At 54.6% G+C, this 17,742-nt stretch overlaps 1 protein-coding gene across 4 annotated transcripts in view; it reads left to right on the forward strand.

Annotated features, from left to right (window-relative positions):
• PLXNA1 (plexin A1) overlaps positions 1-17,742 on the forward strand; it is a 267,745-nt gene that overhangs the window by 32,378 nt on the left and 217,625 nt on the right. Inside the window, exon 2 of one of the 4 annotated variants that reach the window (XM_039547185.1) lies at positions 16,958-17,043. The exons of the other annotated variants lie outside the window; for them this stretch is intronic. Coding sequence (XP_039403119.1) covers positions 17,038-17,043 — 6 coding nt within the window. The 5' untranslated portion in view covers positions 16,958-17,037. The remainder of the gene's footprint in view (positions 1-16,957; positions 17,044-17,742) is intronic. 4 annotated transcript variants of the gene reach the window in all.

Consider the following 17,742-nt stretch of genomic DNA (forward strand, 5'->3'; position numbering starts at 1 on the left):
TTCCGCGGCGGGGACTTAAAGGGCTCTGGGCTCCCCGCCGCAGTGGGCAGCCCAGAGCCCTTTAAATCCCGCCCGCGGTTCCAGCGGCCGGGCTGGGACCAGATTTAAAGGGCTCTGGGCTGCCGCTGCTGGGCTCTGGGCTGCCGGCTGCAGTCAACCCGGAGCCCTTTAAATCCTGCTTGGAGCCAGATTTAAAGGGCTCTGGGCTGCTGTGGCTGCGGTCAACCCAGAGCCCTTTAAATCCCGCCCACGGCTCCGGCGGTGGCAGGAGCCCCGGGCTTTTTAATTTGCCCTTGAGCCCCGGGGGCTCCCAGCCACCTCTGCAGCTGGGAGCCCCGGGTTGATTTAAAGGCCCTGGGGCTCCCAGCCACAGCCGGTGCCCCAGGGCCTTTAAATCTTGAGAGGCACTGCTTCTTCCAGTTGAGGCCACACCTCTTCCGGTTGAGGCCACACCCCCTCAGGACTCCAGCAGTACCGGTAAGTCCTGTAAGTTACTTTCACCCCTGCCTAGTTCTTGCCTGGACAGTTCCCAGAATTTGTCAGGGGGCAGAGCTTCTTTCAGAGTGGTTCAGTGGCTCCTCCAGTTGGGCATGCTGGCCTGCCTCTGTCCTCAGGTCAGCATGCAATGAGGCAGCATAACGAGGATAGGTCCGTGTGCAACAAAAACACCTAGGATTCTCATTCCCCCGCAAGCCCGACTGCCAGGCCATGGGAGGTGCCTGGAGCATTGGGAGTGGGTGACTCCTCCACTTTCATTCAGGGCACATGGATGGGGAATGGCAGAGCGTGGGCCGCAGCATGTCCTAGGTGTGAGTGAGGCACTGGGAATGCGTCTGATGTCGAAGGCAGTTAGTAGCAAACCATTGCCCCTGGGGATGTGGGAGCATGCCAGGACTGTAATCCCTGGGCTGCTTTTCCCAGTCTAGGGAAAGTCTCTTGCCTGTCCCAAGGGAGGCATTTCCCACCGGCCATTGCTAACACACGGACGTGGCTGCCAGCTTATTGTCCTGTTTTGCTGCATGAAGTCTGTGGCAAGGGGGTGCTGAGCCTGCTTGGTTTATGAACTATTGCCGGCTTCTCTTCCAGATGATATTATAAAATATAAATGGTCACAGGGAGGCTATTTCAGCTACTCGGGATGATGGGAGTGTAATATATCCAGGCATCTCTAAACTGGCCTGGCCTGGGCAGCCTCTCGCAACGTGGGCTAAAGGCTGCAGGCCAGATCCTCAACAGGGGGAAATCAATTTAGCTACACCAGTTTAACCCAGCTGAGGATCTGGCCCAGCCACTGGGCTATACACCTGCTTACACCAAGGCTGAATTTAGTCCCCTGTCAGTGCTAGTGTGGTGCAATGGTTTAATCCTCTAGCCCAGGGCTAGGCAACCTATGGCATGGGTGCCGAAGACGGCACGCGAGCTCATTTTTCAGTGGCACTCACACTGCCCGGGTCCTGGCCACTGGTCCAGGGGGCTCTGCATTTTAATTTCATTTTAAATGAAGCTTCTTAAAAACCTTATTTACTTTACATAGAACAATAGTTTAGTTATATATTATAGACTTATAGAAAGAGACCGTCTAAAAACGTTAAAATGTATCACTGGCACGCGAAACCTTAAATCAGAGTGAATAAATGAAGACTCGGCACACCATTTCTGAAAGGTTGCCGACCCCTGCGCTAGCCTCTCTCTTTTGGGCTTCCAGACTTTGCTAGATCACCATGAAATGACTGGGTTGCAAGCTAGTCCAGGGTGGGTATTTGATCAAATAACACAAACTGGCCTGGTTGGCTTTCCCTGATCAAGGGAACCCAGCTCCAGCATAAGCAGGGGCACCTGCAGGTTAGGACAGTGGGGCATTGGCAGAGTGGTGGTATGGCCCAACCTGGAATATCCCGGCGGGCTGCAGGCCAGCACTGAGAGGGGTTGACAGAGCTGGGCTTGTGGATAGCAGGGGGGCTGTAAAGCTGCATGAGGGGAGCTTGCCCTGCTGTTTCGTGCTCTGGCCAGCAGAGCCTGTGCCCTGAGTTTTCCTAGAGCAGCCCTTGTGTACCCCTTGTGCTGGAGTCTGTGTGGGATTTGTCTTTTCAAAGCCATTGTGCTGTGCTCAGAAAGCTTCACTGTGAGCTACTTATTGCTGGCATGTCAGGGGATTAAGGAGTTCACAAGGAGCCTCTAAATAGTCCCTCAGCCCCCTAAGTCCCACTCTGTGGAGCGTGGCCATCTGAGCCCCTTGCATTCCCCCTTCAAGGGGGAGCCAGCCATAGGACAGCTGTCCCCGCTGAACGTCCATTCTGATTGGCCCTTGGGGCACTGGGGAGTGCAGCAGGAGCAGTGCCTGAGTGAGGGTCTCCCCTTGGCTTAGTGCCCAGAAGGAGTAACACAGGGGGAGTCTTTTTTGGCCCTTGCTGTTTCTCAGGTGCCCTCTTGCAGGTCAGTCACCACAGGGATGCGGGGCTGTCCTGTCCTGTGGGAGCCACGTGCCTTAACCGCATCCACCTGGAGTGCTTCGGCATCCTTGTGGAATTGTCCCAGGCAGCCCCTCCTTTGTCCTCTCCCGAGCTCGGAGGGAGACAGCTAACAGCTGCCTGACAAAGTAAAGGGTTTGCTGTCAAGAGCACTGGGCTCACAAATCTGATTTTGGCTTCAAACTAATTCAATTCTGGTGGAAAATGATGAAATCGTTACACTGCTGCCTGCTGGGTCATACGACTGCTGACTCCGGGAACGGAGCTGCCTGCCTCCCTCTCTTGCTCTGTCTCTCGCTCCCCCGTTCCCTCTCTCTTCGCTGCCCTTGGCCCGCACAGCTGTCTTGGGGACCCAGCTGTGCCTCGGAGCAGCTCTTCTGTTTCCTTTGGGCTTTTCCTAGCCAAGGTGCTGAACGAGAGAGAGACAGAAGTGTAAGGAAGGGAATGTCACCTTGTCCCTGAGCTGGTGGTATGTGTGTAGCGAGGGTGGTTGTGCCAGTCAGCCAAAGGGGTTGATGATGCTGTAGCCAGGTCTCCTGCTGGATTGGCACAGGGTGGCCGGTTTGATATATGAAATGAGCTGTGCAGAGGGATGTTCTGAGCATCAAGGACTTCAGCCTGGGTACAGGTCTGTGTGCAGAGCTAGATCTTTAGCAGTATTCTGAATCCAGGTGGGCTATTCCCCTGGAGCTCCCTAATCTCTGCTGGGTAGCGTTAGTGGGCTCCGGGGTGCTTAGTGGCCCCTCAGGGAGCCTAAGCAAAGTGTGCCGTGCAGATGAGCATTCAAACTGCAGCTGCCCTTGGTCTCCTTGTTGGTAGCTGCAGCAGAACAAGCAAGGGGCGAATGGGACACGGATGCCGAGCTCCCCCATCTCTCTGCTGCTAGAGGGCCCTGTCCTGTGCCAGTGTAGCAGGAGGCAAGGCAGCATGGGTGTTTGTGGCTGTTCCTACTCTGCAGATTACTAATTCCTGTGCTGCGAAACATCTCTCTGAAACATTAAGAAGATGGTCATTAGTGGATCCCTTGTGTCTCTTTCTCCCAACCTCTCTCCTTTCACGCCTTGGCACAGGGATAACAAAGGGAGAGGGAAGGAGCAGAGAATAAACAAGCCGTTTGCTCACAAAAGTAACAAGCACACAAGAAAACCAATCTGGCTGGAAATGGAGCCACAATATCAGTTCTGGCCAGTTGTTCTTCCCCCAACTTCCCTGGCTTCTTCGCATCCTTGTCAGGATCCAGCTTGGCTTTGGCTGGCTGGCTCAGGGCAAATTCCTGGTCCTTGGGGAATTGAGAGCTGATGGCAAGGCTGCCCCTGTGTGTGGCCTTTGAACCCTGGCTGGGAACAGGATTAATTTCCCCCACTTTTAGGAGAACACAACAAAGATTGGAAGCAGCCACTCCCCTGCCTGGGGCTCTGATCACACCACATGTCCCAGGCTGAGCAGAGATGGGCTGAGTCAGGGCTTGAATGGGAGAGCTCTAGGGAGAACTCAGGGTGCTTTGAGAAGCGGTGGCTAGTAACGCATTGAATAGTGCTTGTCTCTGTGAGCCAGCACTGAGCCGCTGTCCCAGCCTTATGCAGGAGAGTGCTGCGTTGCTGAAAGTGCCTGAGATGCAGCACCGAGGTCTTGATTTTTGGGCTCTTTAATGGCACTTTATGGAAGAGCAGGGATGTGAACATTGCTGTCCTGGCCAAAGTCCAGCTCAGGTAATAACTGTATTCCTAAATCCCACTGCACGTTCAATTAGATGTGGTATTCTTCACTTCCTGTCCTAAATGGTTATGCTGCTGTGTGCTGTTAAACAGTTCTCTGGTTCCACCCCCGCAAGTGGCTGCATTTCTGCAGTAGTTGAATGATCCCTGTGCGTATAGCTCATAAATCAGTTTGTAGAATGCATTGGAAGCTTCCAGGATGAAACACCTATCCATTATTATAGTCAGTACTGGGGACAAAAGGGGGCATCAGTTCAGCTAAACACCCCCCTTCATGGGAGGTGTGGAAAGAGTATAAGTTACCAGGTACAGGTTACTTGATGGTTTCTGGGTGCCCTCTGCTTTCCTGAAGCTCCAACAGATCAAATGTGCCTTGTAACGTGTGACAGCTGCTATCTTGGCTAACACCACGGAGAGAACCCCGGGACTGCTAGAGCTACAAGCATAAGTCTCTCTCTAGCTTGAGCTAAAGAGCCAGGCTCTGCAGCTGCTGTCGGTGACAGACTCCCATCTTCTGTGTATCGGGCACAGAAGGGGACACAACACACGCTGACCAGTGGCTTACATAGACATTCCCTCCACTCTGTCTCGGGCAGCTCTTGCAGTCCCACCATCATTTCATTAGCATTGGCAGGCAGGGTTTGATTCTGTTTATTCTCAGGAAAGCTCAGTGCTCTGATGATGTCTCGATTTTGGTGAAATCCCAGTTGGGCGACTTGTCTGAGCTGGCAGTAGGCTAAGGGTTCAGTTAGAGGCCCCCTCACACCCCTTTCCAACCCTGGGGAGGATATATCCCAGTGGGGGGTGGGGGGAGAGTGTAACCATCCTGTGCCATTTAGTGGTGAGAGAATTGGGTAATTGTTCCCCCGGCTACAGGAATTGGTTCTCCCAGTGTTCTTACAGGGCGTGAGCTCCTGCAGGAAATCAGTCAGAGGTGTGTGTGTGTGTGTGCTCACCATGACGGGAAACCTGGCTGCTCTGGCATTGGGATTATGATGTGAGCTTCTGAAGGTTTCAGGTAAAGCATGGAGGTGTGGGCTGTTGCATTCCAACACCAGCACTGCCTGTGCTAGAGAGCCCGTGAGGATTGTCCCTCTGCTAGGTACTAGGCCCGAGCTCTTGGGCCTGGAGAAATTCCCTCACGTGATTTGCTTTTTCAGGCCAAGCAGAGGAGGGGGCACAACAGAGGAAGGTGCTGCCAGATCTCAAACTGAGCCCTCATCACCTCACTTCTCTGAAGCAATATCCAAACCACATCCTCCAAAGTGTGCAAAACCAGTAGGTGTGAATTTTCTCATGCACCACTGAAATGCTGCCTGCTCTGGGGCGGGGCATGGGAGCCGATTAAGGGCTGCACAGCAACGCTCCACACTCGTCAGGAAGCAAAGGGTGGTGTCTCCAACTGATGCTATAGGGTTGCTTTCTAAGTAGGCTGAATATAGGTGCCCGGGTTGGAACCCGAGACTCTGGGGTTAATGTCTGATTGGTGTGAAAAGTACTGCTCCTGGTCAGGATTTCTGGTTTAAAATCTCATCTGGAAGGCAGAAGAGCCAGGCTCTATGGCTGCGGCGGGCAGGGGGGATTTCTCTGCATGGGAAGGCCCTGTCAATCAAGATTAATCTCCTGACAGTGGAGGGGGAGGGTGGGGAGTGGGGGAAGGGCTGTCTCATGATGAACCTCACCCCCTTCCTTTGAGCCCCTCCAGCCGCGTTGTAAGAATTCTATTCATCGTGCTCCGGCCTCCCCAGAATGAGGCTCAGTGGATGACATCTCGTACAGCAGGGTTCAGAGGACAAGGGTGAAAGGAACTGTACGGGGATGTGGCTTTTGGATGAGCTGCCCTGTTCCTTCCCCCAGCTGAGTTCCCAGGGCACAAGGCCACAGCATCCCCAGTGCAGCAGCATCCTTGTGTTTTGGTTCCAGCTGCTGCGGCAGCAGCATGAACTTTTGACTATCTAATCCCCAAGTGCTGTGGGCCATCGCCGAGCCCACGCTGGAGCCAGGCAGAGAGGCCTCCAGACTTGGCTGAGCACTCGGAAGATGTTAGCGGTTCCTCCCCAGCGCTGAAGAGCCGAACAACTTGGCTGGGGAACTAATTCCATCCTGTCTGTTTCTTTCGTTCCCCTGCTGGGACCAGGAATTCATCTTCTGAAAGAGGCAGACCTGGAGCAGGAGACTGCATTGAGCAGGCTGTGAGGGTCTCAGCATAGCCATCTAAGCCCCCCACCCCCATTGCTGCCCTCCTCCCGTGGCCTCTGTAGGACCTGGGGAGGGCCAGCACCTGCAACAGAGGGATGGAGTGGTTTAGTTCAGACTCTGCGGGCTGAGTTTAAAAACAGTTCAGTAATGGCTGCGATTGCCTGCATGACTCTGCTAAACCAGCTCTAGTCAGCGTGCCTATTAACCTCTTCAGTGCTGGATGAGAAATCACAGGCTCCCTTAGACCCGCACGTCTGAACGTTCTGCTTCAGCACTCTGCAGGGCAAACTGCCGTGGGTATACTCGGTTCTGGTTATCTAGACCCTTCTACCGTCCACACGTCGGTGGAATTTGATCACCTCACTGACCAAGGTACCTTCACAACACGTCTCCAGCATGTCTCCACTTCCCAGAGAGGGAAAAGCCCTGAGTTAGCAGAGCGTTCAGCCCCAGGCTTGAGTGTGTTGCTGAATCAGGGCCTCCATGGATTGTTCAGGTTCATACAGGAAGCGTGTGGCAGACCTAGGAACTGAACTCAGATCTCCTTCATTTCAGCCCAGTACTTCAATCACCAGAACATCCTTCCATGGGCTGCCAAAGAAGGGGTTAATGTTGCTGCCTGACTGAAGGTCTCTTTCTCTGCACAGAGCAGGTGGGGCACGGCTAGCTGCAGGGTGGGCTTTCTCCATCTGTTGCTCTCTCTGCTGACGTGCCTCATGCCTGAGGCGGAGGGACCCTGTCTGGGGGAGGAGTTCAGATTCCATGGCCTGTTTGAGTCCTGGCCTCTCTCCGGAGCCTGCCGATGAGGGGGCAGTTGTTGCTGGTTCTGATGAAGGTGTGTTGTGATGTAGACGTTTGTGCTACTGATGCTGGGCTGAGATAAATCATCTTTCACAGGGGTCACATAGCAGAGATCAGATGGTAGTAATGAATGGAAGTTGCTAAACCCGGGGCTAAACTCCAAAAGGGGACTTAGATGTGAAAGAACTGGAGTCCCGGTCCCCACTGCCCCATGAAAAATTTCCTCCAGCTTCTCTCGGATTCTTCTGCGGGGGTTAGGTTGCCTGTGGGTTTTGTGCACGGGATGTGAGTTTCAGAGAGATCCTGTCTGGTTTCAATCCCAGCTCCCCTTTGCCTGATACTCACATCAGTTTATGCCCTGGGAGGTTGAGGTAAGAGGGATACGTGGTTCTAGACTGATTACCAACAAACTTCTCTGCTCTGTCACACAGTCCCGAGCTGAATCCTGGCCTCCAGAGGCAATGGGCTGATGCCCTCACACTGTGTAACAATGTCTCGCCTCACACTCGTTCTCCACTATTGGCTTTTGGCTTTGGTTTCGCTATGAAAAGACCCCGGGGGCTTAAAGGTCCCCCAGCAGACGTCAGGAAGCCAGGCACTCAATGGCAGCCAAGGGAGAACATTTATAAATGTTAACTGGCAAATTACTGGCCAATTAATAACACTAAATGGCATGAATCTTGCCTCTCCTGTCTGCTCCCTCATTGCTCTGGTAAGTGGGCCTGAAGGGAGGCAATGATTCGGAGCGTCGGAGAGATGGCTACTTCCTGCCCTGGCTCAGCATCTGCTTTGTGTGTGTCTGAAGCCAGGTTGCTGTATCTCAGGCTCTCCCTACTGTAGGGTGGTTTCCTGGGAGAGTCACAGTGCCACTGAAATTTTCCTGGCCCCCCTTTTGTACTGTCTGGGCCTTTTTGGGGGGTGAGGGTTGCATTGGTGGAAAGTATGGGATTATCATGCTCCTGGAGATTGGATCTTCTGAATATCTACAAGCCAGCTCCCCATACCCCATGTCCCTGCCTAGATGTCTCTGCTATGCCCTCAGGGCCCTTCTCTAGGGGTGAGGGGTTCAGTCTTCCTGGTTCATCCCTTTCCTGGCGTCTCTGCTGAAACTGTCTGCTAAGGACCCAACTCGGGTGGTCGTTTCTGTGATGTACCCACCAGTCCCACTAAGAGGTGAACTGAGATCCTGCCAAGCTTGTTTAGTATTGGGGCCACTGAACATCCTGACACAACTAATTAACCTTTATGCCCCCCCACCCCCCAAATGCCTCTAGTGCCAGTCCATGAGAAGAGATGCCTCTCTGGTTAGGGTCTCCCACTATGTCAGTGGGGCCTTCATTCACCCCAGCTGATTAGGACGGAGCCTGCTGGAAAGGCGATTGTGTCACCCTTTGCCAGCCATGCTGGTGTGAAGTCTCTTGTTAACCCGAGTGTTGGGTATGTGCTTTAGTAGCTATACGAGGTCAGGCAGTGTGCGTGGGTGGGTGGTAATCGATCCTCATGCTTGAGGCTGGTCAGCACAGTGGTCAGGAAGGAAATTTACTTGCTCCTTGCAGCATGATGCAACTGGCCATATATATATATTCCCCTGACTTTATCTGAAGCACCTGGCAGTAGCAGAGGCCAGACTTGATAGACCAGTGTCTGGATCTGCTATGGTAACTGGCACCATACCCTTCAGATTGCTTCCCCCCCATCCGATTTGGCCTGGCCTGGCCTGGCCTCGCCGTGGTGTCTGCCTGCACGCCCCTAGCGAGGGAGTTTGCTGTTAGTGAGCTAATTGTCGGTGTAATTATTTATTGAGGTGGTGTTGGTGTTGCCGTAGCGGGCGGACGCACGCTCCTTGCAGCCTGGAGTGCAGCGGTGCAGCTGTATTTGTCGTTTCCCAGAGTTTGTTGAGACAAAGCAGAGAGGAGTAAACACCATAAACATTTATCCTCTTGCATATTCAGCAGCAGATGAGGTTGGGGAAGCTGCAAATTGGAGTGCAGAGAGCAGTGTGACATGGAGATTGTATTGGCTGCGAGGTGCTGCCAGGACTTAAATACCTTCATTGGTTCCGCTCCAGTCTGCCCGGGACTCAGGCTTTCCATTCACCCCTTCACTGCTGCCTGCTATGCACACTGTGAGGCAGGAGGAAGGGAAGGGGCTCAAGGGGCTCTCTTCATGGGAGAAGATGCATGCGGGGAGCAGGATGTTGCATCGGGGAAGAAGTGACCTGTGATTCTGGGCTGCAGGAGGGGACGTTGCCCTGTCAGTGCCTGAGTCAGGGTGGGCTTCCCTGAGTCTTGGAAGCTGCTGCCCTAAGGGGGCTGAATGCACCTAGGGACCGGACCAATCTGTGCTTAGGGGCAATGATCAGATATCCTCTTGAAACAGACGGTGCTTTTGGGACCGAGTGGCTGAAAGGGTGATGTCTAGGGGTATGTCTTGGGGGGCTGGGCAGTGGGAGCCTCCCATTGCCACTAACGTATAGAATCGTATAAAAGTAAATATGTCTCCCGTGTGTGTGTGTATGGGGGGCCCTCCTGTCCTCAGTTGCTGAGTCCTTCACTGCTTCCACTAAGGACAAAATAGCCAAGGAACCCCAGATGCTTTGCTGGGGCCAAAGCCTCTGCTACTAAATTGCTCCCGTCTTCCTCCACAATATCGATTGTTCATTAGGCCTCAGTGATTCGCTGCTTTCTCAGTGGCATCTTCCTTGGTGAGGCTGAGCTGTGGGGCTCTTGCCCCTGGGCTCTGGGGCTTCTGTCTCAGCCCCCAGAGAGCCAGTCCCTGAATGTTCAGTTATCCCAGCCCTGATGGAGGTGAGGTTCTGGTCGAGGTGTTGGAGAAGGATGTGGGCCCCTGAATTCAACTTGGTTTATCACTGGAACGACGCTGCCTTCCTGATGTTTGCTGTGTGAGAAGGGAAAGGCGGAGACCAGCAAGGTCCTACACCCCATTCTATTAGTAGGCAAGGTCCTTAGGTGTTCAGATTGCAGGGGGCTTTTGAACCCTTCCACCCGCTTTTCAGTATATTGAGTTGAGGGTTGTTAACTCCCCACTATGCTGCTGATCTCCCCCACCCCCACTGGGATGAGGGCTTAGGTAGTGGGTAAAGCAGTCTGCTTCCGGGGGCCACTGACACAGCCCTCTTTGGGAGCCAGTGAGGCCTGTGCGCAAGCTGTGTGACTTTTCTAGAGGAATTTCTTGCCTGAGGAAGGGGAGATAAAAAGTCAGGCATGGAAAGGAGTCGACTTGTGACCACGTCCTAAACCCTGGCACCCTAGCTAGAGGAAGTGAGAACTGCTGAGCAAGCGAGTGGAGCTGCAGCTGTGAACAGCTTTGCATCCACTAGACTGTTCCCACCTCTCTGCGCTCCCCACCGCTGTGGTGCTAGCTGTGAACTGCAGCAGTGGTGTGAGGCCCTGGCCTCCTGGGTCACCCAGGAGGGCTCCTCCCGTGGGCTAGAGATCCTGTCCCATTGTCATGCTGGAATTGCATGCTGCAGGCATCTTGAGAAAAAGCAGGGAGGGGCCTGGCCCTAAGGACAGCAAGTCAAACAGGAAGTGAAAATGAATGTCTCTTTTAAACAGTGGGCTTAGAGCATGGCCATCAGGGATGGCTGTTCAATGTCCCTTCCCCGGGGGTGTTAGTGAGCTGGTACTGGACTGACCTTTGGGGAGTCTCTTGCGAATGCACTCTCCTTGTCCCATGCTGTGTGAGTGCTGCACTCTAGCATGGGGTGACAGTCCTGGAGGAGCTGGTTTTTGAGTTGGGCTTGCTATCTGTCCCCCCTGGAGCCACTTCTCAAAGTTGAGGAGCTCAGCGCTTTCCCCATATGTTACACCCGTGCTCTGTGGATTTATAACCTCCCAGGGACTGGAGCAGGTTCTGAGCCCATCCCTTGCCAAAACCTCCCCTCTAAATTCCGAGCTGCAGATGGAGCCTCTCCAAACAGAATCCTTCCGAGGCCCAAGTGCCCCACTCTCCTCAATGCGTGTCATTCAAAAAGGCGTCTCTGCTGGCAGTGTTTGACTTCATGTGCTCCATGCCTGGGCTGGGCTTGGTGCGAGTGCGTCGCACCTGGAGGCTCCCTGAGATTGGGCTCTGGAGAGGGAAGTCCAGCCGGGCCGTTCGCTGGGATTACGGAGTGAAGGCATCAGGCATGCAATGCTCTGCTCAGCCATTGCCCCACCCAGACACAGGGGGGCTGGAACAATTTGTATAGTGGGGTGCTGTAAACCCTTTATATAATGGAAACCATTTCAAGCCAGGGTGTGCAGCAGCACCCCCTGCACACCTAATTCCAGCACCTATGCCCACATTGGGCCTTGTGGGTAACTGAGCTCACCCCGTGCCTGGCTGAAAGGCTTCAGTCATTTCTCTTCAGTCCCCATTCCCCCTCCCTTTCTCCACATCTCCCAGAGCCTGGAACCCATGGTCAGGGGCTGTTGGACCAGGGGTTGTCATGGCAACACCTCTCCTCCCACTGAGGTGAAGACAGAAGCAGATTTCACGGTTCAGGGAATTTCCCAGTTCCTGACCCCAGTTCCCTGCGGTCTCCCTCACCCCCCCGCATCTCCCTATCCCTGTCATCCTCTCTTAGCACCACATGGCTGGGCCTGCATGGGAGGCTGGAGGGGACATGGCACAGACATTGTATGTTGAGTGCAGAAACCTGTCCTTCCCCTCTCCTCTCAGTGCTGTGGAAATGAGAGACTGACACAGAGCTGCAGCAGAGCCAGGCAGGTTTGTCTCAGAGGTCCAGGATCTGGGAAAGGGGCATCCTAGGGAGAAGGATAAAATGACTCCCATCAGGGGCAGGTCTGGCAGAGATGGCACAGGCAGAGTCCAGCTGTGGGGGTGAGGCCCATTCCTTTCCCCGGCTCACCTGCTGCCTCTTCTGAGCGTACTGCCTTTTCTTTTTGTTTGTTCACAACATTCGTGAGTCTGGGGGAAGGTGATGGATTGGCAGCCACTGCATGGGAACAGCCAGGGAGAGGCAAACACACTTCCTCCATACCCCGCTCCCCTTGCTGTTGTGTTTCAGACCTGCCCAGGACGGCCCCTGTAGGGGAGAGAAGGAAATTTGGGTTTCTTGGGTCTTGCTGTCATTGAGGGGGCCAGGCCAGCTGTGAGGAGAATGGCTTTTCTGGGGCAGAGATCTGAGTCAATAGGGATTGGATTGAGAGCAGCATTTCTGGGCCCGCAGGCCAGCTGTCTGAGGGTGACCACTCTGAATCACAACTGACCTAGGGCTGGATCGGAGCTGGTGACCTGAAGATGAAAGGTCCTGTATCCTGTTTCCTGGTCTGAGGTGGCAAGGAATGGTGCAGATCAAGAGGGCAGGGCTGTAGCATTGGTTCTCCAGATTAATTTACAGATAATTTCTTCTGCCTCTCATCAGTTGTGGAGCAGCATCACAGGTTGCGGTTCAGTGCTCTCCAAACCAGGCTTTGGAGCAGAGCCTGGAGCAGGAGCGCGGAGCAGTGGAGCTGCAGGATTTTGCCTGGAGCTGGAGCGGAGCCGGAGCACAGCTCCAAATGGAGTGTGTGTGTGTCTGACAAAACCAGGCTCCATCCTCTTAGCTCTGCACCAGTTCTTCCGTCCATGGGCACTGATGGTGATTCCTCTGTGCCTTCCCCTCTGCCTTTGGAGGCCACCAGGAACGAGCCCTTTACTAGGAACTGCCTGCCTCTGCTGCTCTCCCATCTCCCTGGACAGCAGCTACAGCGCTTGGTGAAAGGAGTGCTTGGGAAAATTGCCCTACATTTGTGTCTGCCAGTGCTGGGCACTGGCTGAGCCGCAATGGCTCTTGGCTGCTGTTCGAGCTCCCTTTTGAAAAGACTTCTCCTGAATCTGCAAACGCAGGAGAGTGTTTAACCAACAAGGCCGCTAGCTGATGCTGGCAGGGGATCTGCAGTCCAGCTGCAGCTGCCAAACCTGCAGAGGCTCAGCGGGGGGGACGATGACACACAGGATTCTGTTCCCTTCCTCCCACGTGGGAGCATTGCCTGGCTGGCCGGATGCATTGTGGGGAAGTTCAGCTTCCGCTGCTGAAAGCACCAGGCAGACATTGCTCCAATTGGCCGTGTTAACTCCTGTGTCCCTGAAGGGAGTGTACTGCTGGGCTGTTAGCCTGTGAGCTTGGAGCTTGCTGCCTGCGGGGACAGCATGGGCAGCAGCTTCTCAACCGTGCTGCCTGCTCTCGGCCCTGGAGGTAGAGAGGAGAGTTCAGCCTCTGTTGCCCACTCAGTCCTTGGCCTCTCTGCTGTGACTGCCAGCAAGAGGACCAGGTGGTACCAGCAGTGATGGTGCCTTATGTGAGGTGGCTGTTCCCATAAAGTGGGCTCATGCCGCTGGGCAGACAGCAGATAGGATTCACTTCGGGTCACTACCATCCTGGGTTAGTCATCTGGAAAGGAAATGTTTAATCTCATCTCTCCCCGCTCTCAGTGATGTGAGCCAGTTTTTCCCTTGTTACTGTGGTCTTGTCACCTGGGCTCAGCCGTTTGGGGGATCGGTGGAAATTGGGAAAGGGACGGGGCATTATAGAAATGCAGAGACTTACCCAATGCCCTGAGTGGAAGGGGTAGGAGCAGCAATATTAAGCAGTGTGTTTCCCGGAGCCTTTGGTATGTAACGTGAACCTGTTTGTCTTGGCAGATCCTTGGTTTGGGAGTGTGCAAATGCTGGTGTCATTGTGGGAAGGTCAGGGCATGGCATCGGGCAGTTCCTCTTGTGTTCCAGAGTGGCCCTTTCCACTTGATATCCTATTGCCGGTGCTGTGGTGTTGTGCTAGGCTGGGGTTTTCTCTGACCACTCCAGTGGCCCTGGCAGGCTCTGTTTTAAATCAGAGCAATCTGGGAGTGGGATGTGGGAGAGGGAATGCTACATACCCTTTGGTACCCCGGGCAGAAGTTGAACCCAAAGATAGGGAGTGTCTGTGGCAGGGGTTTTGGAGGATGACAGCAATTGTGTCCCTGGCTAAAGGGGCCTGGCGTGGTTGGTGGCCATGGATTGGGGCCAGACCTTGCAGGGTTTGCTTGCAAGAACAGTTCCAATGGAACCAGTGAGGCTATAGTACTTGCATGGGGAATGGCTCTGGTTTTCTAGGCTCACTGGGAAGTTCAATGACGTTGGATTGTTAAATGCATGTCCTGCATAGCCTCTCTGCCATGTTATTTGTTCTGGAGTTGGGGTTGTGGAGCAGGATGAGGGAGCTCCTTTGTACAGATACTCGCTCCCCGAGATGGTGAGAGATTAGGGAGCCAGTATTGTGAACTGGATGGGCCCAGGGGCTGGTAATTGCCAGCCAGCTGCCCCTATGTCAGCAGTGTGAGGAGACATTTTGCTGTGGCACCATAGATTGGACTATTACATTGGCCAAGGGGGCAGCTCTGTCTGCTCCCCTCTGCTGTCGATGGGCCCTGGCACTGTCTCTGATAGATGCTGGTTTGCAATGTGAAAAATAGCTCCTTAGCCACTCAAGCACGTCCTAGGCAGATCAGAAACTTGCAGGGGCGGCTCTAGGATTTCCGCTGCCCCTAGCAGGGCGGCACGCTGCAGGAGGCGCTCTAGCGGTCGCCGGCCCCGCGGCTCCGGTGGACCTCCCGCAGACGTGCCTGTGGAGGGTCCGCTGGCCCCGCGGCTCCGGTAGACCTCCCGCAGGCATTCCTGCGGATGCTCCACCGGAGCCGCGGGACCAGCGACCCCTCCGCAGGCATGCCAGAGCCGCCTGCCGCCCTCCCGCTGGGACGCCGCCCCAAGCACGCACTTGGCGCGCTGGGGTCTGGAACCGGCCCTGGAAACTTGCTTACCACCCCCCCTTCCCCCATTCAGTTCCTCTCTTCCTCTTTCAGTATGTCATTCAGCCCCATCTGATGCATGAGATCTGTAACTGCAGGCAAAGCATGCTCCATGATAAGCTGTTCAGGGCCACTGGTGTGACATGGGGCTGCTCCTGACTTTTTCTGCACCCTGGAGCCATAGATCCCCTAAATACAGCCATTGAAAATAGCCCTTATACATTCCTCTAATACCTTGCCAGCGCAAAGCACTCTGTGAACTCTGTATAGGAATCATCTTCACCCCCTGCTGAAATGCCCAGCGGCTTAGGACAGGAAGTGAAGAATGGGGTGTCTGTTGGAAGCTGCAGGGGGAATGTACAGGGACAGAGGTGTGTGTGTGTGTGTGTGTGTGTGTGTGTGTATTGCAAACACATTCCCCTGATTACAGCTCATTGAGATGCAACATTTCCTTTCTGAGAGTGACCTGGGGGTGTGGAATGGGAAAGTGAACAGGTGTGGCGATACAGAGTGCCAGACCCCCTGAAGGCCTCTGTACAGATCCAAATGAAATTGTGCAACTGCTCCCCAGGACTACGATAAAAGCCAGAAAGTAGAGTTCCTACACTGAGGCACTCACGGAGACGTGGCCTCTGCTAGCAAAGGTCTGGTGCTCCCTGGTTGACTGCAGGCAGGGCTCATGATGACATTGTAACCCCCTCATGACACCAGATCTGTTTTGGAAGGGGGTTTAGGGATTGTTGAAACCAGCAGTGAGGGGGTTATATGGAAAGGAGCCTTGTAGCCAGACTGAGCCAGGAGACCCTGTGGGGAATGTAATTAGATCTGGGAGTTGCTGTTGCTTGGGCTCATCTTACCTCCCAGGCTCAGTCTTTGTCTTAAAAAATCCAGTCCTGTGAAGGCCAGTTTTTGCCTTTATGCAGTGTTGTAATGGGCCAGGTCTGCACGCACAGCTCCCCCAGCTCTGCTGGAGTGGGGCCCTTGCTGGGGCGGGTCAGCTGCCCTCGCACTGAATTAATATTCACTCTCCTGGCTTTGGAGCTCACTGCAGAGAGAGGCAGGGAGCCAGCCAAGCTATGGGCTCTAATCACTGCTTGCCCACCCCGCCCCGGAGCCCAGCTCAGTGGGAGGTAGGCAGCCAACCTGGTTTGAATGCTGATGGGATTCCCACTCCTTCCTCTCCCATCCCTCCCCCTGACAGTATTTCTCTGGCTAGAAGCTTGGGCTCAGTGGTGGGTTTCTAAGTGCTGCTCCAGACGTGACTGAGGCCGGGAGCCTCTCTGCTCACTCTCTTCTGGGGGCTTGGATTAGGGAGGTTATTAGGGAGCAGGGAGAGGCTGTTCCAGGACCCAACTTTGTGGTTCAGAGACACTCTCCCCTCTTACTCAGTATCAGTGTCTCCACCTCCCACACCGACCACCCCCCACATATTAAAGTACTGCCTCTCCTGAGGGACCTGAGCTATTGAGTCTCAGCTACAGCATGTGGCATTGGGCTGCTCTTGGTCACCTTCTGTAAGGAGTGTGGGGTGGTGGAGCTTTCAGGCAGCGATCTGTGCTTGGTACAGCCTCTCTGGGGATTTGGCAGGATTAACCCTTTGGAGGGTGGGAGGAAACATCAGGACTCACTGATTGAAAGAGGTTCTCCTATGTCTTCACTCTGGGCTCTCCATGTTCATCCCCCACTCAGCCACCGCTCTTGAGACTTGCCCGAGAATCCTTTGTGTCAGCTCATATGGCACTTGAAGGAGATAGCAGCATCCCTTGCCTTTGAGTACAGCCTGCAGTGGTGAGAGGCTGAGCAGATCTGCTCTGGCTGGGAAATGGGAGCAGGCAGACTCATGACTCCTTTGTAAAACTACTGCCAGCCTCCTGTCTGGCCTCAGACAGAGAACTGCCAGCATCAGTGAATCCTCTGGTTGGGAGAACAGCATTGAGGGGAGTTTGAGATACTGAGTAAGGGCAATGACCGTTCGTTGCAGGAGCCAGATCAGCAATTCACCAGGGACGGCCTGCGAGTCTGGAGAGCTGTTTCCTGCAGAGGCTGGAATAGCAGGGGGCGATGCAGGTCAGGATGGAGGGGCACTGGCAAAGGGGTGTCTGATGGTGGTGGGTAGCTAGGGGCTGGAGTACTATAGATCAGGAAAGGTGGGTATCGATGGAGCTGCAGGTGGGAAGCCAGGTGCTGGGAGTGTTGTTGGCAGCCTGTAGGTGTGGGGTGGACCAGGCCTACAGCCAGTCTGGCATCTTATCTCCTCTGTCCAGCCCTAATTGCTCTTCCATGGAGCCAGGCACCTCAGTGGTGGAGGGAAGGAGTGGGATGGGGTGGGGAGGGGTCCTTGCCAGGCTCCACTGGGAACTGTTGTGTTCAGTCGTTGCTGTCCTGTGGTAAGAGTCCTGGGCAGCAGGACTGTGTTTGGAGTCTGCCGCTATCTCCTCCTGTCTGGGAAGCCTTTTCTGCTCTCTGTCGGCCCCCTTGTGCCCTGGGGTCCCTCTCAGAGAGCAGAGCCCACCCGCACCACCCAGCACCGAGGCTTCTCTGCAGACTCTGAGGTTCCCACCTCTCTGGTTTCCCGGCGCCCCAGGGCTAATCTGTGACTCCTGCCTGGGCATAGCTATGGGTATGTCTGGTACCGGGCTGCTGTGTGTGAGCTCCCAACTGCTTCTGAGACCACAGCTTCCTGCCCCACCCAGGAGCAATCCCTGGGAGAGAAAGGGGATGGCGGAGCTCCTGGCTACCCCCAAGCCTCGTTAGCAGCCTCTAAGC

This window comes from Mauremys reevesii, linkage group 7 (genome assembly GCF_016161935.1).
Source record: "Mauremys reevesii isolate NIE-2019 linkage group 7, ASM1616193v1, whole genome shotgun sequence".
Lineage (NCBI taxonomy): Eukaryota > Metazoa > Chordata > Testudines > Geoemydidae > Mauremys > Mauremys reevesii.